At 39.2% G+C, this 25,241-nt stretch overlaps 1 protein-coding gene across 3 annotated transcripts; it reads left to right on the forward strand.

Annotated features, from left to right (window-relative positions):
* The first annotated feature begins 786 nt into the window (after nt 1-786).
* On the forward strand, nt 787-24,597 carry mapkapk5 (MAPK activated protein kinase 5). 3 transcript variants are annotated; one of them, XM_055224277.1, is made up of 16 exons: nt 787-1,227; nt 1,337-1,414; nt 1,520-1,604; nt 2,537-2,610; nt 9,330-9,405; nt 10,309-10,406; nt 10,502-10,610; nt 12,183-12,272; nt 12,770-12,865; nt 12,936-13,016; nt 13,711-13,898; nt 14,743-14,863; nt 15,917-16,047; nt 16,685-16,800; nt 17,357-17,461; nt 17,922-24,597. In XM_055224277.1, exons 3-16 carry the CDS (start codon nt 1,569-1,571, stop codon nt 18,014-18,016), a joined length of 1,416 nt encoding a protein of 471 aa, XP_055080252.1. In that variant the 5' UTR covers nt 787-1,227; nt 1,337-1,414; nt 1,520-1,568; the 3' UTR covers nt 18,017-24,597. The 3 variants fall into 3 exon arrangements, with proteins under 3 accessions (XP_055080252.1, XP_055080250.1, XP_055080251.1); XM_055224275.1 differs by having other exon boundaries at nt 877-1,414; nt 1,495-1,604; XM_055224276.1 differs by having other exon boundaries at nt 877-1,414; nt 1,500-1,604.
* Nucleotides 24,598-25,241: the final 644 nt, after the last annotated feature.

A 25,241-nucleotide genomic window follows, 5' to 3' on the forward strand; every position in this document is an offset into this window, starting at 1 on the left:
AGGGATATATGACACACGTAAGGTACATAACGTCTAATTAAACATTATAGAGTGGCACTTTGGCATAATACTGGCATGGTAAAAAAAATATTTGTGAAGATACTGTTTATAAGACTCGAATGAAAGAAGCGAAGAGCTTTATTTAACAGGTTTACACTCAGATCGTGGTACTATTTTCAGGAAGTCGCTCTATCCTCCCCTGCTGTATTGTGGCATCCACGTGAGCCGGTGAACAGGCGCACACAGAAGCGCTGTCAATGCTCCTATGCTTTTTAATTATTATCTGTCAATTTTCTAATTCATTTACTTTAGGTAAAAAACAATACAAACGTGCATAGTCAAGCCAAGGCCTTCAAATTAGACATGTGTACAATCGTGAAAACCTAGGCGTGGGCCTAAAACAACTTTGATTACAGAATTTTACATTTAAAAACGATACCCTTAAATGTATTTATTTAAACTTGTTTACAATTTTATTTTGATTAAAAATGAGCCATCGCCAGTGACAACTTGAAAGAACTGTCACATCGGAGATATAAGATGAATGAATAAATATTGTGAATGAGTTTGTGTTATGTGCTGCATAAATCCATGGCCGCATCAAGGTCCTTAGACGGGTCCAAATCATATGCTCGCTTTAATTATTTACAAGTTAATGTTTTATTAAAAATTAAAATACGACAGGGTCCTTACTTAACGTTGGTCGATGTATGTCTGTCTTTGTGTGTTATTCAACTTACGCTGCGATTTACAAAAATATAACAACTGCCTGGTATAATTTCAGGCAGGCGTTTGGTGAGGTCTACTATAGCGTAATGTCGAGCCTGTAGTCCCTTGGCAAAGTGGGATTAGCCATGTAGCACAGAGACGTGAAGTGAGCGCCCACCTTTAACAAAAGCTTCATTAGCTTCGTTTGTCATCTATTCAATTTATAGCGAAATGGAACTTTATTTTTGAGGAATTGTAGTTTTTGTTTTATTGGGGAGGCGTCGAAGGGAAAGTTGCTAGTGCGTTAGCCCGATGGCGTTAGCCCCGTCGCTTTGACATAAAAGGCTGCCCTGCGTTTCTGTTTATGGGAACACAGTGTGCCCCTTGTAGCGGACCTGCGTCTCTTTTTGTGTAATTATCCAACCTTGCCTTGCCCGTGAGAGTGCCACTGAATCATAGTTGGATCGTTAGTCTTGGTCATATCATGGAGTGACATCGACAGCCCTGCTAATGATAGAGGTAAAGGGAATTTGGGAATCTCGCGTCTTCACAACTGCTAAAAATACTCTCTGACTCCTTGAACCAGTGTGCCCGTCCACACTTTTGTCTTTTCTTGTGTGTGGGACAGGATCCTCAAACTACATGGTCCTCACACTCAATTATAGATCACCAGAAGAGCGAAAAGGACCCCAAGGCGCAGAGTCAGGTTGGACTTTTGTGAACTGCACCGTGTGGGAGTCATTTCAACTAAAATGTTTGGGCTAATAATGTCAAAACTTTGTTAAGTTCAGTCATAAAGCCTTGTTTTCAGTGGCAACTCTCCAAGAAACAAACTGGGTCATCTGTCAAAGCTGGAGACGATGTCGGAAGATAACACCGCAGACAAGTTTATCAAGGTACATTTGGATTTTTCATGTTCATCACACACCGGATCTTATCTCTCGCCTATGCCGGTCATCTAATACCATAACATTGTTTTTGGTTATTGTTGACACATTTCTATTCACTTTTTAATTTTGAGCTTGCATATCTACATGTAGTGGCGGACAGTGGTCTCGGGACCTAAGCCAGCTGCCCATATTTACAGATATAACTATTCGTGGGCCTATAAATGCCAAAGCGACCACCTCTCATCCCGTGCGCTCACCTGCGGAGGTGCGCTCAACACTGTTTAATGCATGTAGAACCCACGCAGTGCTGAATATTTAGTGCTTTTGTTGACGACACTGACTAACTTACTGCTTAAAGCATAAAATAGCCATCACAACGCACCAGCTGATTGATACGGTCACGTGAGCTGAGTCAGAACGCGCGTGTACATCACCTAATGCTACTGGACACAACTATAATGGACGCAATTTTAACTTTGTTTTCTCATTAAGCTAGAATCCAAGTTACTTGCTTGCCATGAACGTATGATAACAGCAGCACGTCACTCACGCTGCTGCCTTCACCGGAGGAGTACTTTCACTTGTGCATGTCCTCATCCCATGAGTAATCCATCAGAGTTCATTCTATTATTTTAATAGATCCATGATTCATTCATTCTGTGCTCTGTGTGGTTCATGTGTCAGTAAACCCTTTGCTTGTAGCCTGGATATTTTAGATGCTCTTCTGGATGTTTCAGGACAACTACATGTCATATTATTATACACATACATTGATTCAACTAAAACATACAGTCAGTAGTAGTGAAAAGTTGTCTTGTTGTTCATTCTAACTGACTTTAGATTTTCATTTTATTTTTTTCATTTGGTTTGAAAAGGGACTAGGTACTATTATAGCCTATGTAACAATCCTAAACAAAATCAACATGTTTCTTTTTCAGGAGACTTCAATTCTCGATGAGTATAACATAAACTGGACACAGAAGTTGGGAGCTGGGATCAGTGGACCTGTACGGTGGGTTTAAATATTTAATTCTTCTACCGCTCGAGAGTTGTATTCATTGTAAAAGTGTTAATATCAACGCCTGTTATGTTTTAATCTTATGCATTTGTGAAAAATAGTATTTGTATGCAACTATAACGCTATTGTCTCTACCTAAAACTTAACTGAACCCCACAAGTATTGGATCTTTATGGATCTAACAGCAAAGCTACTGCCCAAACCATAGACTTCCTGTATCTTTGTTATGGCTCTATACATTAGGCTGGCTGTTTCACATTGTATTCACACTGAACTAAGTGCTGGAAAGCTTTGCAATGAACCTTTCTATTGAACAGAAGTGGTGTGCCTTATCCAAATTGCGATTGTGGACTGCAAATTCTGAATGAATTCTGAGTGAATGAATGAGTGGATTCAAATTGTTCCAGATGTGAAAAATTCCCAAGTTTTACACAGACAAACGTAAGGAGAAGGAGGAGGCCAACTTTGAACCTATGGATAAACCAAGAGTAAACATTGCACTGAATGAAGAAGACGACACCGGTTCAAGCCTCTGTTATAGTATTAAAGGGCCTATATTATGTTATTTTCTGATCTATATTCTAATGTTGTTTCCTCATCACAAACATACCTGGAGTTTTGTTTTCGGACTATTGAGCGCACCTGAATATAATAATAATAATAATAATACATTTTATTTGTTAGGTGCCTTTCAAGGCTCTCAAGGTCGCTGTACATCAAGACAATAAAACAGTGTAAAATTTTTAAAAATACATTAAAAAACAAATATTGATTAAAGCAAATATAGATTAAAAGACAGTGCAGTTATGGTCAGAGTAGTCAGGGTGAGAAGGCCTTTCTAAACGGATGAGTTTTGAGTTTAGATTTGAAGTGTGAGAGTGAGTGTGTGTTGCGGAGGTCATGGGGGAGAGAGTTCCAGAGCTGGGGAGCAGAGCAGCTGAAGGCTCTGCTCCCCATAGTGACGAGACAGGCAGGAGGGACAGTGAGGTGCAGGGAAGAGGAGGAGCGGAGGGAGCGGGCGGGTGTGGAAATGTGAATGAGGTCAGACAGGTATGGAGGGGCCAGGTTGTGGAGAGCTTTGTATGTGAGGAGTATGATTTTGTAATGTATACGGTGCATGATGGGGAGCCAGTGGAGCTGTTGCAGGACAGGTGTGATGTGGTGATGGGAGGATGTGTATGTGATAATGCGGGCCCGCTGAGTTTTGGACCAGTTGGAGTTTATGGAGTGATTTTTGTGGGAGTCCAAACAGAAGAGAGTTGCAGTAGTCTATACGGGAAGTGACCAGGCTATGGATGAGGATGGCGGTGGTGTGTGGGGTGAGTGAGGGACGGAGGCGGTGGATGTTTCTGAGGTGGAAGTATGGGATATGGGAGGTGAAGGAAAGTGTGCTGTCGAGGATGACACCCAGACTCTTTACCTGAGGGGATGGGGAGATAGAGGAGCCGTCAATGGATATGGAAAAAGGATTTATTTTGCTTAGGGTGGATTTGGTGCTGACGAGTAGGAGTTCTGTTTTATTGCCGTTAAGTTTGAGGAAGTTTGAGGTGAACCAGGTTTGTATTTCTGTGAGGCAGTCTATCAGGGAGGAGGGTGGAAGTGTGGAGTTGGGTTTACTGGAAATGTAGAGCTGGGTGTCCAGAACAGTGAAAGTGAATGTGATGTTTTCTAAAGATGGAACCAAGGGGGAGAAGATAGATTAAAAAGAGCAGGGGACCGAGGACAGAACCCTGAGGAACACCTGACGTGACAGGGAAGGGGTGTGAGGTGAATGACTTGAGCTGAATAAACTGAGAGCGATCTGAGAGGTAGGAGTGGAACCAGGAGAGGGGAGTACCAGAGATACCAATGGAGGAAAGTCTGTTGAGGAGGATGGAGTGTGAAATAGTGTCAAATGCTGCACTGAGGTCTAGCAGGAGGAGGATGGAGAGTGAACCAGAGTCAGCAGAGAGGAGGAGGTCGTTAGTGATTTTCAGAAGGGCAGTTTCAGTGCTATGGAGGGGACGGAAGCCAGATTGAAATTGTTCGTAGATGTTATTGGAGGAAAGATGGGTGTGGAGGGTGGGCAGCAACAGTTTTCTCAAGGAGTTTGGAAATGAAGGGTAGGTTTGAAATGGGGCGAAAGTTATTGAGGTCAGAGGGATCAGAACCGGGTTTTTTGAGTATCGGAGTGACGGCAGCAATTTTGAGGGTGGAGGGAAGAGTACCAGAGGTGAGAGAGGAGTGAATGTTATCAGTTATGAGGGGGGACAGTGCAGGGATGGAGGTTTTGATGAGGACAGTAGGGAGAGGCTCTAGTTGACAGGTGGAGGATTTGGAGTTCTGAATGAAAGTGGCGATTTGGGTGACAGAGGGCAGGGTGAAAGAAGAAAGCAGGTGCGTTGGGGAAACGGAAGATGAAACAGGTGGGTTTGAAACAGAGGGGTTAAGTTGCTGGTGGATCAGTTGAATTTTGGTGGTGAAGAAAGCAGCCAGGTTATTCAGTTCAGTTCAGTTTATTTGTAGTCATTGTCACAAAAGAACAACGAAATTGTGTTTGGAGCATCCCATAAAGTGCAATCCATAAATAATAAATACCCTTAAACCCCAGTGTAAACATTGACCCAGTGTGGCTTCAGTACAACATGAGACAGTCTTATAGCAGCATGATGGTGTCAGTAAGGTGCACAAAAACAGGGACATACAGACAGGGACTTGAGAATAATGACAAAATGCAACAATGCAACCAGTTCAGTGTTATTGAGAGCTGGATGTGGTTTTTGTCCGTGAGAGGGGTGCAGAGAGGGGCCGAGAGGGGAGAGGGGCAGAGTTCAGGAGCCTCACAGCCTGTGGATACAGACTGTTGGCCAGTCTGGATGTTCTGGCCCGTATGGACCTGTACCTTCTCCCTGAGGGCAGCAGGTGAAAAAGATGGTGTGCAGGGTGATGTTGATCCCGCAGGATGTTGTGCACTCTTCTCAGACAGCGAGTGGAGTTTGCAGAATTCTGAGGAATAGAGGTGTGGTGGAAGTGAGTTATGGGGTTTTGTGATCTGTGAGAGGAGTGAGAATAGTGTTTTTGAGTTACCTTCATGTTAACTGATTAAATTAGAGTAGTAAGTGGATCTTGCTGTGGATATGGACTGTTTGTAATGGAGGATGTGTGAGGTGAACATGTCTTTGTGTATGATGAGTCCGTTTTTCCTGTACAGTCTCTCCAGTCTGCGGCCTTGTGTTTTGAGTTGTCTGAGGGCGGGGGTGTACCAGGGTACAGAGTGAGTGAATGAGACGGACTGAGTTTTGAGTGGGGCTATGGTGTTGAGTATGTGGTGGAGGTGTGTATTGTAGTGTGTAAGAAACTCATCTGTTGTAGAAAGGGGAGGTTATTGATGAGTGATGAGAAATGGTCCGGGTTAATGTCCTTGATATTACGGAACTGTATAGTGCAAGGTAGGTTGGATTTTTTGAAACACAGGTTGATATTGAATGAAATTAGCAGGTGGTCAGAGAAGGGGATGTAGTGGGTTTGAAGGTCCAATGGGGCTATTCCAGTACAGCATATTAAGTCCAGGGAGTGTTTTTTGTTATGTGTGGGAAAATTGACGTATTGTTTAAAACCAGAACTATCCAGACAGGATATAGGCCGCACTAGCTAAATTTGAAAATAAAAAACATTTTGTACATATATAAGCCACAGGTTTTCATGTTGTAACATGAGATATTTACACAGAGAGACAGTACATGGAGGTTTTTTGAGTTTTACTTGAAGACATATTTTTTTTCAAACTGTGCCTGAAAATCAGTAGTACGGCACCAACATGCCATCAAGATGGGATGAATGTACCTGCAGGTTTAGAAAATAAAATCACCAACACGGGCCATCTGCTTTTATTTCCTGTGAAAGCTTCTGTTGTCTTTTTACATTGGCTATGTTCTTCCCGCTGCCGCCTCCAACATCACACCACTGATTCACAGTGGCTCTATTTCCTTCTTTGATGCCAGATCGATTGCATTTAACTTAAAAGCTGCATCATGTGCATTTTTTCGTGTGTTTTCCATGATGAGGGTGTATGCATGATGGGCAACACTCACTTTTGCAGTCACTGTTAGAACATGTGTAAATGAGACAAAACACAACTCCAGGTATGTTTTAGAGGAGGTAACAGCATTATAAAAGCTCACAAGAGTCAATTTTGCGTGATATAGGAATTTTTTAAATTTCTTTGCTTTTGTAGCTTTTGGTAAACAGTTGTTTTTTGGCTCCTCTAGGCCTTTTACCAGCCATGTCTTGGATCCAGATCTAAACCTATATCCTCACTGTCTCTTATACTTAAAGTTGCTCTATTAAGGATTCATTAACTTAGAGATTGTACGTTTCTTACTTAAACTGCTAATTTTTATTTAGACCACTACGAGATTCTTGCTAGCTGGTAAATGCTAATCTCAGAACTTTCTAGCCAGTTCCAAATATTCTATGCATATTTTCTATTCTAAAAACACAAGAAAACATTGTGTCATTTTATAATGACTACTACATTGTAATCAGCCTTAATAAAGCACAAACACTGACTTAATTAATAATGAACAAATACAATTATTCAAGCTTAGTAACTACTTAATCAAGGGGTTAGGTTTAGGCAAGTTTATTTGAATTACTCTGTGTACGAATTGTGCTATACAAAGTGCTCCACGGAATGAGAAAGACATTCAAATCACAATAACAAAAAAAAACAAAAACAACAAAAATATAAATAATCATCATAAAATTAACGTTAAGAGTCATATGCACAGCTAAACTGAACCGTTTTGAACCTAGATTTAAACATTGTCAAAGTAGAGGCCTGTCTCACATCTTCAGGAAGACTGTTCCAGGTTTTAACTGCATGAAACCCTGACTCCCCCATGTGTAATCCTGGTTTTACTCTGGGCACCAGCAGGAGGCCGGCCCCTGAGGTCCTATGGCACTAACATGTGGGAGATGTAGGTAGGTTGTAGGTTTAGAAGTTAGAGTTACGTTATTAGTTTAGTTACTAAGCCTGAATCTCTCTTTTTAAACTATTTGTTCATTATGAATTAAGATTTGGTCTTGTTTTATTAAGGCTATTGGCTGTGAGGTGGAAACAACATTATAACAGATCAGAAAACAGAGCAACATTCTTTAAAGGGCCTATAATACACTCAGTACCTCTTTAACTTGTGCTGTTTCAGTTTTTTTCATTCAGTGTTTTGTTCTCAGTTTTTAAAGTCATTTATTTTCATTCAGGTAATTCTTACTCAACCTCTCCCACCCCTTATTTCTACATGACTCGCAAGCTGTTTGCCTAACATTGATGCTGTCTCTCACCCCTCTCTTACCTCTCTCACCTCTCTCTTGCCCCTCGCTTGCCCCCTGCCCCCCCTCACTCGCTCCTTGCTCATCGCTCGGCACTCTTTCCTCTAACTCTTCTCTCACACCTCGCTCACCCTTCTCTCTCCCCTCGCTCTCCCTTCGCTCACCCCTCACTCGCCCCTCTCTCACCCCTCTCTCCGCTCACTTGCCCCTCTCTGTCCTCTCGCTCACCCCTCGCTCACCCCTCTTTAGCCCCTCGATCACCCCTCGATCACCCCTCTTTAACCTCTCACTCACCTCTCATTCACCCGCCGCTCCATGACTCAGCTCTCTCTTCAGCTCTGACTGTGATTCATTATGTTGCTATGAATTTCCAGTAACTGAACTTTGGTCACAGCTGAGTGTTTCAGTAATGCGCTGTATTATATGAGAGCAGAGTCTTGGAAATGAGTTGCCACAGACCTGTAATAGCAGTCTGGTGTTAGGCGCAATATATTTTAACAGGTGGGGTTCATTAAGGATGCTTTATTAGCCTGTCCAAGGCTGCATTGAGCTACAGCATTTTATCTGGATATAATAAATTGTAACGATTAAATAGGCATCCCCATCCACTCTGCAAATGACTGCGTCCCTTACTATTCAATACATAATACAAGACTCATGATATCACAATAATGTCACAATATCAAACCCCAAAGATTCTCAGGGGGTCCCAGGGGTCCTTAGAAAACAGGGTCAAACTCAATTGTGTAGTTTTTGTTTTTTGTTGTTTTTATGAAGGAATTGCATCTTACTTGTTTCTATCAAGTATTTTATAATCATTATTATCTATAACATCTGCATTAACCAGAAATTATATATCGTTTTATGTTATAAGACAGTAGCTTGTCAGGGTCCTCACCATGGTCACAGGTAAAATGGCGGCCACTGGGATAAAAAGATTGGGAACCACCGCATTAATTGATATACCACCTTGTCAGTGACTGATCTTGTTTGATCTCAGAAGCTAAGCTAAGCAGGACCAGGTGATATAGTGCCATACGGCCTTCACCCACCCCTTTTATTCATCAATTTTGTGTGAGTGCTGGTGGTGGGAGAGGCTGATGGCGCAGATGGACATCCTCGCATGTAGCTATAGTATAAGTAGCTTACCACCATAGAGTATAGAATGAATGAATAATACATAAAGCCATTTTCCAGACTCTCAAAATCACTTTACAATTTCATAAGACTAACGCAGTATTATTGCCCAACATCTCACATACATACCAGTAGATACATTTTTTTAATGGTATTTCTTTGTTAAACTTCAATATAATATTTTATGAAAGAAGCTAATTCAATCTAGACTAATGATTGCTCACATCTCCAGTGACACAGGGCTGATCCTGGTTTGTTTCTTTCAGAGTCTGTGTGAAAAAGTCAACCCAGGAACGGCTGGCCCTCAAGATCCTCATCGATCGCCCCAAGGCAAGGAATGAGGTGAGGGAGAGCCCTGTCCGCAGCTGATTAATGCCTGTTGTCTTTGGCCTTGTGCGTGTGCTCTGTTCTGTCTCCCTGATTGTGTTACTTATAAATGCTTCCTTTGTCAGCACTTTGCACTCTTCACCCTTAATATCAGCCAGTGCTCGGTCTACGTGTGAATAGGCCCACTGATTACAGAGACTAAAAAGCAGGGAATAGTTACATTATAATGGAAAAACATTCTACCAAATAATTCAATTTGTTACCTGCTTCTCTCAATATTTATAGGAGATTTATCTGATTTATATTGCGTTAAAGCCAATAGCACCTTAAGGATTTTTTGATATGGTACCATAGACTATATATAAATGGACATGACTAACCTGCTAGCCCCCGCATTACAAATACAAAGTGAGCATGGGCACGCTTTTGGCTCCATCGACTCCAATTACCGTTCTATTGAAAAACTGCCATCCTTCTCTTTGTAACTGCTGCTGTCAGGCTCGTCATTTTGGTCTTAAAATGTTCGTATTAACCTGCTCTACATGATCCTGTTTGTTTTTTTTTTATATTGTGTTCATAACTCAAGATAGGAACCTTAATAACGGACAAATCAAGTGGCTTCTTTCCCAGAGGTGGCGCCCGCTAGTGTCACACTCACTTAGTCCACTTCTTTATACAGTCGATAGTTCTAACTGACCTCAAGAGCTGTGTATAGAATATATCTGTACTGGGGCAAGACACATTTTGCTCAAGTACATGAGGAAAAGAAAAATTGGGAACAGGGCCTTTAATTTAATGACACCATCAGTATCTGAAGGGGTGATAATGACAAGTGATTATACAAAGCTTAGTTGTTTTTGTAGCTGATTCTGATAATTTATGTTTTGTTTTTTTAATACACTAAACTTTATTTCATAGGTGCGCCTCCATATGATGTGTGCCCAACACCCAAATATCGTTCAGATTCTGGAGGTGTATGCCAACAGTGTCCAGTTCCCACACGAGTCCAGCCCCAGGTAAAGTAGTGCCATATATCCCACATAGGGCTCGTATCATTTAATTGTCTGATTTTATAAGTCACTCATTTACCCTTTTGTTGTTGCGGTCACAGGGCTCGACTCCTCATCGTCATGGAGATGATGGAGGGAGGGGAGCTGTTCCACAGAATCAGCCAACACCGACATTTTACTGAGAAGATGGCCAGCCAGGTCACAAAGCAGGTGGGGGCTTTATAAAATTGGAGTATGGAAGTTTAATACTACCAATGGGTTGCATAAAAAATATCCAGTCTCATGATCCACAGTTGTTGTTATGTTTTTATAGAAATTAACTTAACTTGATCTTCTCCAAAGATACTGTGTGTACAAACACATTTCAAGTCCAGTGTTGGGAAGTAACAGAACTGGTAGAAGTAGAGATATGCACATCTGATAAAAAGTTCGGATTGCGTGCTGGGTCCAAAGACAAAACTGGAGAAAAAAAACCCCACATTTGCACTGAAATTCTTTGGAGCTCCAAAGTTTTTATTTTTTCACACCTGTTTTCTACAAGCCCAGTTAATCACCTGACCAATCATGTTACAGGAAAGCTAATGTGTACCAAATATGTCCAGTTGGAAATAAGTTAGAAGATTATATTTCTTATAGAATTCCATTGAAAATTATAAACGGGTGTTGTTAAAGTGGTGTATTAGTTTCTCACCAAATATATTTACATTATGTACAGTTTATATACAAATATGAAAAAAGGGAAGCAACTGAATGCATGTACCGAAATTACTTTAGATGCTAATTTTGAGTAACTGTATTCTGTTACTTCTTCATTTGGACATATTTAGAATAGTATAATAGTAAATATGTGAGTGTGTGTCATGTGATTTTACTGCAAGTTCTTAGTGAGAAAAAATGAAGTGCCCTCTTGCAATGTGTGCATGTGAGATTTTCCTTCTCTACTTAGACCATAGACTGTACACTGTATATATAGTTGAAACTGGAAGTTTACATACTTTTTTCATGAAATTAGACTCCTGTTTTAGGCCAATTAGGATTACCAAATTTTTGCTAAATGCCAGAATTATTATAGAAGTATTTTTAAAGGTTATTTTTCATTATTTTCATTACAAAGACAGAAGTTTGAGTACATTTCATTTTGGTCATATTTGGTACCAACCTGGTGTAACTGAACCAAGTTTGGAGTCTGCCTTGCTCGCACATGCCTTTTTCAGGTCTGCCCATACATTTTCAATAGGACTGAGATCATGAGTTTGTGATGGCCACTCCAAAACTTTGACTTTGTTATTCTTAAGCCACTTCGTAACCAATTTAGCAGAATGCATCAAGTCTTTGTCCATTTGGAAGACCTATTTTTTCCCCCCTTGAGGGCGCTCCTGCTAGCGTTAGCAACACTCCCTGCTAAACCAGCGGTGCGGGCAGGAAGAGGCATTACCCTCAACAGCCTCGCTCCGGATTGACTTTTCAGTTGCTATGATACTCGCGGTCAGAACTCAGCTCCAAATTTGCCCCTTTAACTGTTGGCCTCGACGAGCTTCATTTCACTGGAGCCGAATGCTATGAGTGACGTCACACTCATTTAGACCACATCTGTATACAGTCTGTGAATTAGATATAAGTTAAGTTGACAAAGGTCAACAAACGTAAAGCAGTTTGTAATAGCATGTAGTATCAGTCTCACCAGAACATGATGCAATTTGGTGTAAAGGTTTTCCAAGTATTCAGAATGCAGTACTCTTGACTGTAACTTCAAGTTTCTGTGTCATCTCCTCATGTTCACAGATCAGTCAGGCCTTGGAACATTGTCACTCCTTGCACATCGCACATCGAGACCTGAAGCCGGAGAACCTGCTGTTTAAAGACAACTCTCTGGTGAGCTGTCTGTCACTCAGTCTTCCTCTTCCAGAAATACTGCCTGAACTCTGGGGGGAATGTGAGGGTGATCACAATGAAAAGTGGAATTTAGTTTTATATAAATTTATTTAAATTTATTGTTTTTGTGTTTTGTACAAAACAAAATTCTAAGCGTGATCAGTCAATAAGAGATGGGATTAATCTTGGGTATTTTTTTCTGCCAACACCCTGACTTAACCCTAACCCTAACAGAATCTTATACCAAATGAGGGGCAAATTGATTTGTAGTGAAAAATGTTATATTTGACCCACCCACACTTGACCCACCTTGCGCCCAGTGTCTGTGTACACTGGTGTATGAATGTGTGTGTGAATGGGTGAGTGGTTCCTTGATGTAAAGTGCTTTGAGTGTCTTGAAGGTGGAAAAGTACTACATAAAACTGTTTCTATTTACCATTAAAAAGCTGCTTTATGTGCTTTAAATCCATATTAGCCCTTCTGTCGCTTGTTCCCAGGATGCTCCAGTGAAGTTGTGTGATTTCGGTTTTGCCAAAATTGACCAAGGAGACTTGATGACGCCCCAGTTCACTCCTTACTATGTAGCACCTCAGGTACTCATGCTCCAGTCAGCTCTTATGAACACACCAGACTACATTTTTAGGGTATTTGTTTTTTTTATAGGTACTTGAGGCACAAAGAAGACACCAGAAGGAAAAATCTGGAATAATACCTACCTCACCCACTCCCTATACATACAACAAGGTAGGACATATGTTAACTACTGTATATCTCAGAAAGACAAGTAACTGTTGTACTTAGGGATGTACCAGTACAGCTTTTTCAATTCTTCAATTCTGATATCAATTCTAATACTATGGCTTTGAGTATCAGCCAATACTCGATATCAACCGATGCCAGTAAAGGGCTAAACATAGACTTTTAGACTATTTTCCTAAAAACCTAAATATTGTATGAGAAAATGTGTTATCTAGCTTTTATTAATCTCTCAAGTAACGACAAACAACTTTTTATTAAAAGCTCAAACATTACCTTTTTGGTTTATTGCAGAGTTGTTTGAGTTGTAGGATCTGGCAACCGTTCAGCTTACTGATTGATAATTTGCTTTGAGAATTAATGCACAAAATGTAAGCGTAAACAACTAGGTAATATTCCTAATGAGGCCCCCTGCTTGTCTCAATACAGATGTTATTGCTCTTGCTGGAGTGTTCTGTAGTAGATAAGTTTATTACAGTGAAATATTTTAAGCAAAGCAATATTAATTGGCAGACCCTCAGTACCTCTTATGTAGCTTATGTAAAATTTGGGTGGTAGTGGTTTAGTGGGTCTATCTTAAATCTAACTACCTGGATTTTGTTCCTGTGTGCTTGAGCAGGACACTTCATTTATCTTGCTTACATATACTAGATTTGACCATATGCATCTCGTTTGCTTTCAGAGCTGTGACTTGTGGTCCCTGGGCGTGATCATCTACGTCATGCTGTGTGGCTATCCTCCGTTCTACTCGAAGCACCACAGTCGAACCATCCCCAAAGACATGAGGAAGAAGATTATGACCGGTAGCTTTGACTTTCCCGAAGATGAATGGAGCCAGATCTCAGAGATGGCCAAGGACATTGTGCGAAAGTAAGTCTTCTCTACTGCTTTTCAGGGAATTATATTTGAAATTGAAATTGGTTATTATCAGCTCTGTGCACAATGGTAGTGGCTAGTCCTACTCAGAGAGACTGTCGACGCAAACATTTCTAGCATAATGTAATGTGTATGAGGTTTTTGCAAAGTGGCACTAAAATCAATAAATGCTGACAGATCAGGCAGTGGACATGAAGGTGCGGGTGGGTTAGGGGTCAGAGGTCAGAGGTTATGTGCAGGTGGATGTCACTGACAACATGTTTAACACCACAGAAATGTGAGGAAAACGTATGTGTTTACAAAGGTATGTCTTTCTGTGTTGGGGCTAAAGCTAATGCTAATTTCAAAGCTTGATAAATATTTAAATAACACCACTGACTGAAATAATCAGCTTGTGTTAAGATTGGAACTAGCTGGCTACCGTTGTGCACAGAGACAAAAAAACAGGAGTGATTACTATTGGCTACTATCTAGGAGGAGGGGTATGAGATGACAGTGTGGAGAGGAGCAGTTGTTTCCATGGCAATGTAAGCAAATAAAGACCACTTTTACCTGTCAATTTCATATTTTTCAAATATTGAAACAAATCTGAATCACATTTTTTTGGATCATATTTGTAATTATAAGTATTTGAAATTATTATCTATTTACCCTGAAAGAGTAGGCTTTGCTCTAGGTCTCATGGGGCACAATGAGGGCCCACATCATTCAGAACAGAACAACACTTTAGTATTTGAGTAGTAGATTAATAATTGTCAGTTAAGATGAGTTTACTTGCACAGCCCTTATGATCAATGTAAAAAAAAAATTCTATTTAATTAATTCTGTTTTTCTGCAGACTGCTGAAGGTAAAGCCAGAGGAGAGACTCACCATAGAGGGAGTCCTGGCCCACCCCTGGCTCAATTGCACTGAGGCTCTGGACAATGTGCTGCCGTCTGCACAGATGATGATGGATAAGGTGTGAGCTCAAACGATCGTTGGGACTGAACAAGTTTGGAGGCATTTAAGTTACTCTTGACGTGAAGTATTGTGTTTGGTATTAAATCAGAGCTATTTTGCATAATGGACTTTTTCAGAGCGTTCAACCATGTGAATATTCCAATTATAACAGTTTTCAATTATAACAATGATCCAGAGCAGAGTTTTGCGACAGCTAACAACAACTAGCATGCTAACAGCGCACCTTCTCCCTGGTTCACGGACTTTAAAATAACTTTATAATTAGATGCGGACAGCAGACACGGCTTTTTGACCCGAAGAGCTTCATTTACAACATATCTGTACTGGGGCAAAACAGATTTAATTTATTACACATAAAAACTGTGTATAGTCATGGCCTGTACATACAGTATAAATGGACATAGCTAACCTGCTAGCTGCCGCGTTCCAAATAAATAAAAAGAGAAAAAGTGAGCATGGGCACGCTTCTGGTTCCATTTCACTTTCTGTTGAAAAAACGTCATCCCTCTCTCTGCTCTGCTCTCTACTGCTGTCAGGCTCGTCATCTAAATCAAGATATGAACATTAATAACAGACAAATCAGGTGCCGCCTTTCCCCGAGGTCGCTCCCGCTAGCCTTAGCAACAAGTTTGATTGACAGCATTGTGCAGGGCCCGCTCCCATTAAACCAGCGATGTGGGTGGAAAGTGGGTGTGGGTGTTACCTTCAATAGCCTCACTCCAGATTGGCTCTTTGGTTGCTATGATATTCACAGTCAGAATTCCAAATATAGAATTGTGCTCTAAATTTTCCCCTGTAAGTGCCAGCCTGGATGAGCTTCATTTGACTGGAGCTGAATGCTATGGGTGATGTCACACTCACTTAGTCCACTTCTTTATACAGTCTATGGTATAGCCCCTTTTAAATAGATTTTTACATTAATAGCTCTGTTCATATAATGTGTATGTAAAATGTGTATCATGCTCCAGTCTTCATTGTTGTTCAATATCTAGAGGCTTGTATTGATCTGTCTGCTGGTGTCTCATGTTGTCTTTTGCCTTTCTGTTCGCAGGCTGTAGTAGCAGGGATCCAACAGGCCCATGCAGAGCAGCTGGCCAACATGAGGATACAGGATCTTAACATCAGCCTCAAACCCCTCAACTCTGTCAACAACCCTATTCTCAGGAAACGAAAACTACTTGGGTACAGTGAGAATTTCCACAGCCAAGTTGTTTTTTTAAAAGTCCATTTTACTTTGTTTTCTATGTTATAATGTTGTTTCCTCGTCACAAACAGACCTGGAGTTGTGTTTTGTTTCATTCTCTCATGTTTAACACACAAACCCTGCATATTTAGGCTGAGTTCTTCTCTCAAACTGAAAACACTGTTCCACCTTGTGATGTCATGTGGTAATGCAGGAAGTGCTCCACTGTGTTTTTAAACTCCATCCAATCTACCCAAGTACAGATATATAAAAGTTCAAGTGGATACATTTCACTTTTACTTCACTACATCTTTCCAGACAAATATACAAGTAAAAAACAGCTAGAATAAAAAGATTGATTCAGTTGTTTCTATTGAGCAAAATTCAGGACAAGTCTGTATCAAAATCACTGTATTTGAAGCTTCATAAGACCTCAAAATCTGAGCGAGTCAGTTTTACTTTTTACTCTTTAAGTACATTTTTTAACTGGTACTTTAATACTTTTACTTAAGTAGGTTTTTTCATATAATACTTTTACTTGAGTTTTTTTTTTTTTTTTGCTCCCGTATCTGTACTTTTACTTAAAAGATTCTTGTGAATCTGACCTAAATGTGTTCTTTTTGTTTGCTTGTACAGGCCAAAGCCCACCGATGGTTTCTTCATTCATGACCCAGAAAATGGAGACGAAGACGCAAATATAGCACTAGAAAAACTACGAGATGTCATTGCACAGTGTATACTACCCCAAGCTGGTCAGTGTTCAGAAAGGAGACAACAAAAGCTCTATACAAACCATAGACTGTATATATAAATAGACATAGCTAACCTGCTAGCCTCCACGTTCCAATTAGGAAGTGCTTATGGGTGTACTTCCGGCTCCATCGAAATTCACTTTATACTGAAAAACTGTCACCCCCCTCTATAGCTGCTGCTGTCAGACTCATAATTTTGGTCTTAAAGTGTTCGTATGAACCCGCTCTACATGATCCTGGGGTTTTTATTTTATTATTTTATCCATAAATCAAAATATGAACATAAATAACAGACAAATCAGGCGCATTCTTTCCCCGAGGTCGCTCCCACTAGCGTCAGCAACAGGTTTGATTGACAGTGTTGCCAAGTGCCTGCGGGTGCGGGTGGGAAGGGGCATTACCTTCAACAGCCTTGCTCTGGATTGGCTCTTTGGTTGCTGTAATATTTGTGCTTGGAATTCCAAATATGGAACTCGGCTCCAAATTCACCCCTATAACCCAGTCACTTTTAGGACTGTGTTGCTGTTGAACTAAAATGTTGATATTTTTGCTGCAGGAGAAAATGAAGATGAGAAACTGAATGAGGTGATGTACGAGGCCTGGAGGTTCAACAGAGACTGTAAACTGCTGAGAGATGGACTGCAGGGCCTCAGCTGGGACGGTCAGTACCTACCTACACTTATGATTACATTCTATAGACAAATCTTATTTAATGCAGAAAAGGCCAGATAAAATGAATATATTTAAAATGCATATTTTTGTTGTAATACAAGAAGTTAATGTGTCTAGTCACTAATAGAAATGATCAGGTTAAAGATTTGTCAGTTTACCTTTTGGATATTTCATGGCAAAGTACAATGTAATCAACAGCAGCAAAGAGAGGGATGACAATTTTTCAATGTAAAGTGAATGGGAGTCGATGTAGCTGGAAGCGTGCCCATGATCACTTCCTATTTGTATCAGCTAGCGTGTTAGCTAGGTCTATTTATATATACAGTCTATGGACAAAACTTGGGGTTGAAGTTGCATATTAACACTTTGGGAAGTTTGGGACGCAACGTTGATGAAAATGAAATTGTGGAGCTCTGTGTTTGTAACCTTCTGTGTTTTGTGTGTCACAGGTCATGCTTTCTCCGATAAGGTGGACCGGTTGAAGTTGGCTGAAATCATAAAACAGGCCATTGAAGAAAAGACAAATCTCCAAGAATCGCATTAGCAAGTGCTGTCTGTCCTATTTTTTATATTGTTAATTATGATCCTTTTTAACCATATCTGTAAAGATGCTTTTTTATGTCCAATTATGAGCTGATTTCATGTTTTATGAATTCACAAGCACGACTTACTGTACAGCTGTGAATACATTTCAAAAGAGGACTTATTGCTACTAACATTTTTATGGACATGTGCAGAGAACATGGTAAAAATATGTTCAGTTTTGCAAAAAAGTAAAAAAAAAAACTAAACAAAACAATGAAATTACCAGTCCAAGACAAGACGTGATATTTTCTGGGAGAGATTTTTATTAGCAACTAGTCCAATGTAATCCAGTGTTTTTACCCCAATAATTTAAGTTAGATGTATTGTATTTTGAATCATCATACAAACTTTATTTATTTTATAAGAGAGTTCGTTGTTTTATATATTAACTGTAGCCTGGCAGTAGTAGGTTCTAAAGTAAAGACGCTGTCTACACTGTGACCCTGTGTTCTTCCATAAACTACTGCAGGATTTCAGATCATTACATTCTACTGTTACTACTAATCAGAGTCAAATCAATAACACTAATATAAGTGTTTTCATAATTTTGGATATTAATCATGAAAATATATTGACCAGGAGAACCAGCGCCCATTGAAGGTCTCGTCCTAGAATCTGAAAACCACAAAATTTGAATTCTGTTTTCACTTTCCGAAATTCTTAGCTGCTCAAAAATGGACACAAAATTTTATGCTAAAGTTGAACAGAAAGGACAATTTAAAAGGGAATTCCTAAAACCTTTTTATCATATCTGAAAATGCATTTACATTTTATCTGTTCCACATTCTGCATTCATAATACACCATTTTGTGCCGTTTAAAACATCTGTACCAGTTTTATTTTTGTTCACTTTCCAAACAGATAATTTCCTAATTTTGTAAATAGATTTTAATGGTATTTTCCTTTTAAATTGTCTCCCTCTTGTCAGCTGCTCATTTTTGTGTCTACAGCATGAGCTTTTCAATGCAGTTTTTTCTGGTGTGAACCTTCAGAATCTGTTAAACTGTGAATTCAACAGAAATCAAACAAAATGCAGAAGAGTTTGACGCTAACTGAGCCTTTTTCAAAAAATCTTTAAACAGAAGATGGATCGGTGAGCTCCTCTATGGAATGTGCAATACGACATTAGCTCCACATAAGGTTGGGCAATATGGCATTTAAATAAATCGAAACCGCTGATCTGATCCTTTTGGAAAATGCTATTTAGGTGATGCGGTTTATTTCTGTTAAAAGTAAATCTATGGTGAAACATGGGCACTTTTCACTGCCCACTGCTCCTTCATCCTATTTGAGCGAGTGACAAGTGGATTTTGCCAATCACAGGAGTATGATATTTCTACAGTCATCTCTACAAGGATGGACAATATATAAGTGCCAATTATAACTGTATATATATATATAAATAGACATGGCTAACCTGCTAGCCGCTAACTGCTGCTGTCAGGCTCGTCATTTTGGTCTTAAAATGTTTGTTTTAACCTGCTCTACATGATTCTGCTATTTTACTTATTTTATTGCATCCGTAAATCAAGATATGAACATTAATAAGAGACAAATCAACTGCCTTCTTTTACTGAGGTTGCTCCTGCTAGCGTTAGCAACAGATATGATTGCCAGCGTTATTATGCGCCCACCCCTTGCCAAACCAGTGGGAAGGGCGGGAAGGGGCGTTATCTTCATCAGCTTTGCTCCTGATTGGCTCTTTGGTTGCTATGATACTTGCGGTCGGATTCCTAATATGGATCAGTCAGGTCTCATGTCCTCCATTGCGTCTCAAACCCTGTCAAACGTGATCGCCCCAATCAGATTTGCTTATTTCAGTGACACACGTGAAACAACGGAGTCACCTATGATCACCTATGATGATCACCTATGATTTACAAATAAAATCACATTTCTCTCACCTCAGATTAATAGTTTAGTGCTTCACCCATTGATTCTGCAGAAATCCGCCTTGTTTTTCAGCCTCCTGTGATATTTTTTTTCAATATGGACAGACCATGCTTGTCCCTGATTGGCTAATCCACCTGTCAATCACGCTCATTTGAAAACAGAGCTTCACCAGTGACCAGACTGTGGTTGAGATCCCAGGCAAAAGGAAGGAATCCAATCCTACCTTTTTCCTAATATTAAAGTCATTGTAATCACACGTTTATTAGCAAAAGAATATTTCCACCGAGGAAAAAACTATGAGTCCCCCGATCTGATTTTTATCATATCGCCCACAGCTTATGTCCACATCACGTTTGGTTCATCTTGCATGTAGTTAATAGTAGTAGTGATAGTACGATGTAGCATTGCGTCAGTATTCCAGTCCAGCACAGATATTCAAGCTTTTTACCTTCTTCCTCTCCTCCGTCTGCTGCATTTTAAAGAAGGGAGAGATGTAAAAACAAAACTCTCAGCCTAAAAAACATGTTAACATGTTTACCTGATGTTAAAACCCATTTGATGAAGGTCGTCATATCGTTCATAATATTCAAGAGTATAATGCTTTAAAATGGGGGTGGAGGACAGGTCAGGATAACAGAGAGAATTTGGCTTTTTTGTGAAATTTAAGACTACTGCAGATATTATTACCTTTTTTTGTTAATATCGCCGTAATCCAGATTAAAGGTCCCATATGACACTATTCTCTGATCTATGTTATAATGTTGTTTCCTCATCACAAACAGACCTGGAGCTGAGTTTTGTTCCATTCACACATGTTTAACACACAAACCCTGCATATTTAGGCTGTAGCTGTTAACTTGAAGACTACCGCTTCATGACATCACAAGGTGGAACAGCGCATTTTGAGCTTTGATTAGATTAATAATACAGGGTTACTTAAACATGTGAATGAAACAAAACACAACTCCAGGCATGTTTTTAATGAGGTAACAGCAGTATAACATGGCTTAAAGATCTTAAGATCCAGTTTTGTGTTATATAGGACCTAACATCACAAATGAACTAGGGGTAAAAAAAAATGTGTGGCATTTTTAAATTACACATCTATGATTGAATTTAGATTAAAAAGGTCTAAATCGAATTTTGTTCCAAGTGAGGAACAGGGTTAGGCTTTTCTCTTACTGATGTTGAACTATGACAGTGAAATGAGTTCTGATTGGGTGAAATCATTTGTCCCTGGCAATTCTTTACTTATGGTGTGTATGTATGGGGGGGGGGGGGGTCTGTTGTCCCCATAGACTGTATATATAAATGGATATAGCTAACCTGCTAGCCGTTGCGTTCCAAATAGAAAGTACTCAAGGGCACGCTTCCTGCTCCATCGACTCTGGCTCCAATTAATTTTCTATTGAAAAATTGTCACCCCTCTCTCTGTATCTGCTGCTCTCAGGCTCGTCATTTTGGTTTTAAAATGTGTATTAATCCATTCTACATAATTCTGGTAATTTTAATTAACTATTGTGTCCGTAAGTCAAGGTATGGACATTAATAACAGACAAATAAGGTGCCTTCTTTCCCCGAGATCATTCCCTCCAGCCTTGCTCTAGATTGGTTCTTTGGTTGCTATGATACTGGCGTATGGAATTCCAAACATGGAACTCTGCTCAAAATTCGCCCCTATAACTGTTAGTGTTCAGCTCCAGTCAAATGAAGCTTAAGGCTTAGGGTGAGTCACACTCACTTAGTCCACTTTATTATACAGTCTATGGTTGTCCCAGACCCCAGGGTCTTAGGGGCCCAGAATTGGACCCTCTTCCTATTAATTTATATTAGAGGGGGCTTTAAAGGTTTGTTAACCCAATCTCTAAAAATCAGGTTCAAAATTTATAGATATTTGTTTGGATATTTAATTGATAATTGTGCCTCTAGAATTGGCCCCTGCCCTCCATCTGAAAATATAACATCAAATTCTATCATGAATGAAACCTATGGAATATTAACGCAAATCTGGGAGATTTTTTTTACATTTTGTGACACTCGAGCGTTTCTGGTGAACCACAGCATGACGAAAAGCCTTATGAATACACACATAGCATGTTTTATGCTCAAACGTGCCTTGTTTTTCAATCTACACAATGCTAATCAATGCTTGTAGAGCAGCTCACTCTACAGTTGTACAAAATGATTTTAAAGGTCCTATATTATGCAAAATTGACTCTTGTGAGCTTTAAGCCATGTTATGTTGTTACTTCCTCAAAAACATACCTGGAGTTGTGTTTTATTTGATTCACACATGTTTGAGTGACCCTTTATTATTATTGTCTGTCTACATCTCCAAAACTCAAAATGCTCATGAAGCTACCTTTTACCTTTTGTTCAGTAGAGTGACAGTAGTGCAGTATGTGTGTATGAATGTGTGTGTGAATGGATGAGTGGTTCCTTGATGTAAAGTGCTTTGAGTGACTTGAAGGTGGAAAAGCGCTATTTAAAAATGTGATTTTTTTTTTAACCATCTAAATTTGGATCCAAATGATTCTAGTGAAGGTGTATGGAGTTTAAAAACACAGTGGAGCACTTCCTGTCTTAACACATGACATCACAAGGTGGAACAGAGTGTTTTCAGTTTGAGGGAAGAACTCAGTCTAAATATGCAGGGTTTGTGTGTTAAACATGTGTGAATGAAACGAAACACAACTCCAGGTCTGTTTGTGATGTGGAAACAACATTAAAACATAGATCAGAGTATAGCGTAATGTGGGCCCTTTAAACTGTTTTTTTCCCTCTCATATCTGAAACAGTGTGGTCATTTCTTTGCTACGGTAATTTATTTTTGATTCTTAAGTATTTTTGTAAACTTCAAATCTCAGTATGCAGACATGATTTAGCAAGAGTGCGTGCTAAATGTGTTCCTATAGTTTTTGTATGTATGCCTTACTGTACGCCTGGTTTATGCTCTTAATTAATGTATCTCTATAGAATTGTTGTTTTGTATTTATTATGGGTAAAACCAAGATGCTTCCTTCCAAATCAAATGCATTTCTATTTACAGGCGACGATTTCTCAGTCACGCAATCCAAAGCTTTAGTCCAGCCCGTGTTATGATCCAACCTACCTCCCTCTCGCAGTAGCTGCACCCAGAGGCCGTCGTTATTCTGAAAATTTGAGCTTTTTTATTGATACAACCAATGAGTTTAGTTAGTAGCCAGAAATTATACACAAATACGAATACTATTACTTTAGAACTGTATTACTAAAGTAGAGGTTTTGACTCAAATACTACCTATTTAAGGAGTTAGCGAATACACTACTCAAGTATGGAGTAACTGTTTGGAAGGGCATCTGATTGATTTATAGTTAATCCAACCAATCAGTGCGTTACATAATGCACAAGATTTTTGTAATCCCATAAAAGGCCTTTTAACAGCTTTTAATATTGTAAAGATTAAGGTTTTCAAAAGTGCCGATACCAAGATGCTAACAAATGCGAAAACTAATATAGAAAAAAATCACATTAACAAAAAGTTTTTGAAAGATTTACACTGTCAAAAGTCTGGGCACACACACTCATTCAGTGTTTTTTTTCTATATTTTAACTACTTTCTATGTTTTATATACAAAGAAGACATCAGATATATGACGTAAGATCAATGCTGGAAGAAGTATTCAATTTTGTTACATAAGTGAAAGTACAGATATTGATGCAAAAAAAAATACTCAAGTAAAAAATGTACAGTATCTAAAAGTATTTCGAGCAGATTTTGAGATCATATAAAGCTTCAAATGTTGTGATTTTGATAAAGATTTGTGCTGAATTTTGTTCAACATAAACAAATTAATCGATAATTTTTTCCAGCAATTAAAAATTTGTATATTTTTGTTTGGTCAAATTATGAATGTGTTAAAAATAAACCCTCAGCCTTTTCAGCAGGTTTTAAACTCTAGCTTTTTTCTTTATACATTTTATATACAGTACACACAGAAGACATCAAATATATGAAGCAAGATATATGGAATTGTGTAGTAAAGTAGTAAAAATAGTAGAAATAACTTTGAGTGAGAGGTTGTGTCCAAACTTTAGACTGATAATGTAGGTCAGAACATAGACTGCGCATGTTTAAAAAGCCTTTATTATCTCTATGGTATCAAAAATCAGTTTCATATCTGACCTTTTTCTCAGTATTAAAATAGTTAGAAAAATGAATGTACCCATAAGATAAAGCTTTTGTCACTTAAACATACTCGGAGTACTGCTACTTCAAAATATTACTCAAAACAAAAGTATAATGCGATGCCACTATAACAGAAGGGCAATTAGTTCAAAACGGTACTTGAGAAACACATTTAAACACATAATAAATATAACTTTACTACTGCCCTCTTATATAACTTTTTAAAAAACGTTTCGCTGGCCTTGCACTTTGCTTCCGTTGCTTCCTTCCTCATTTTGCTGTTTGTAAACGCGAAGTCAGGATAAATTTGACACTATTTTTGGTACAGTTTATGTCAGAGTTCATGAAATCATCCCAACAGCCCCCACTCTGGCTGGAGCTGAAGTAGCATGTACTCGGATCATAAAAGACGATGTTTTTATCCACTTGTCTTTTCTGGAATGTCATCAACATGCTGACTTTAATAAAGAAAACATGATCAGTTGTTCTCCTGGTCGTTTATTTGCAAACATTTAGTAACATAGGTTTGGGCTGGGATCTATGCACATTCAGAGAAATATTGTTAATTAAATCTATTGAGAAGAACGCTCCCAAATTTCTTGCAGTTTCATTCAAGTCAAGAAGTAGTTTGATACTCTTGGGAAAATAAGTCCTCTGTATTTGAACCAGAAGTTGGCGACAGTATCCCAGTTGGTAGAATGTTTGTCCACTGATTCGAAGGTTGGTGGTTCGAATCTCGGTGTCTGTGTACACTGGTGTATGAATGTGTGTGTGAATGGGTGAGTAGTTGGACCATTTACCATGTATAAAACCAAATTTCAAAGCAATAAATTTCTATTTTATTTGTGCAGTTTACATCAAAACAATAAAATTTGTAGGAGTATCCAGGAGTCAAGTCCCAGGTCAAAGACAGACAAGTCCAAGTCAAGTCCAGATTAAATGACCCTTGATCCAAGTCAAGTCCCAAGTGTTATGGCATTTTTATCAAGTCGAGTTTCAGTTCAAAATAGTGGCTCAAGTCTGACTCGAGTCACCACCCCTGGTACAATGTACGAAGGAGTAGATTGATGTAGAGATTGTAGTAGTTTAAAGTTATGGGAAATTTACAGAATGCTTTTCAAT

Source organism: Periophthalmus magnuspinnatus, chromosome 9 (assembly GCF_009829125.3).
Source record: "Periophthalmus magnuspinnatus isolate fPerMag1 chromosome 9, fPerMag1.2.pri, whole genome shotgun sequence".
NCBI lineage: Eukaryota > Metazoa > Chordata > Actinopteri > Gobiiformes > Gobiidae > Periophthalmus > Periophthalmus magnuspinnatus.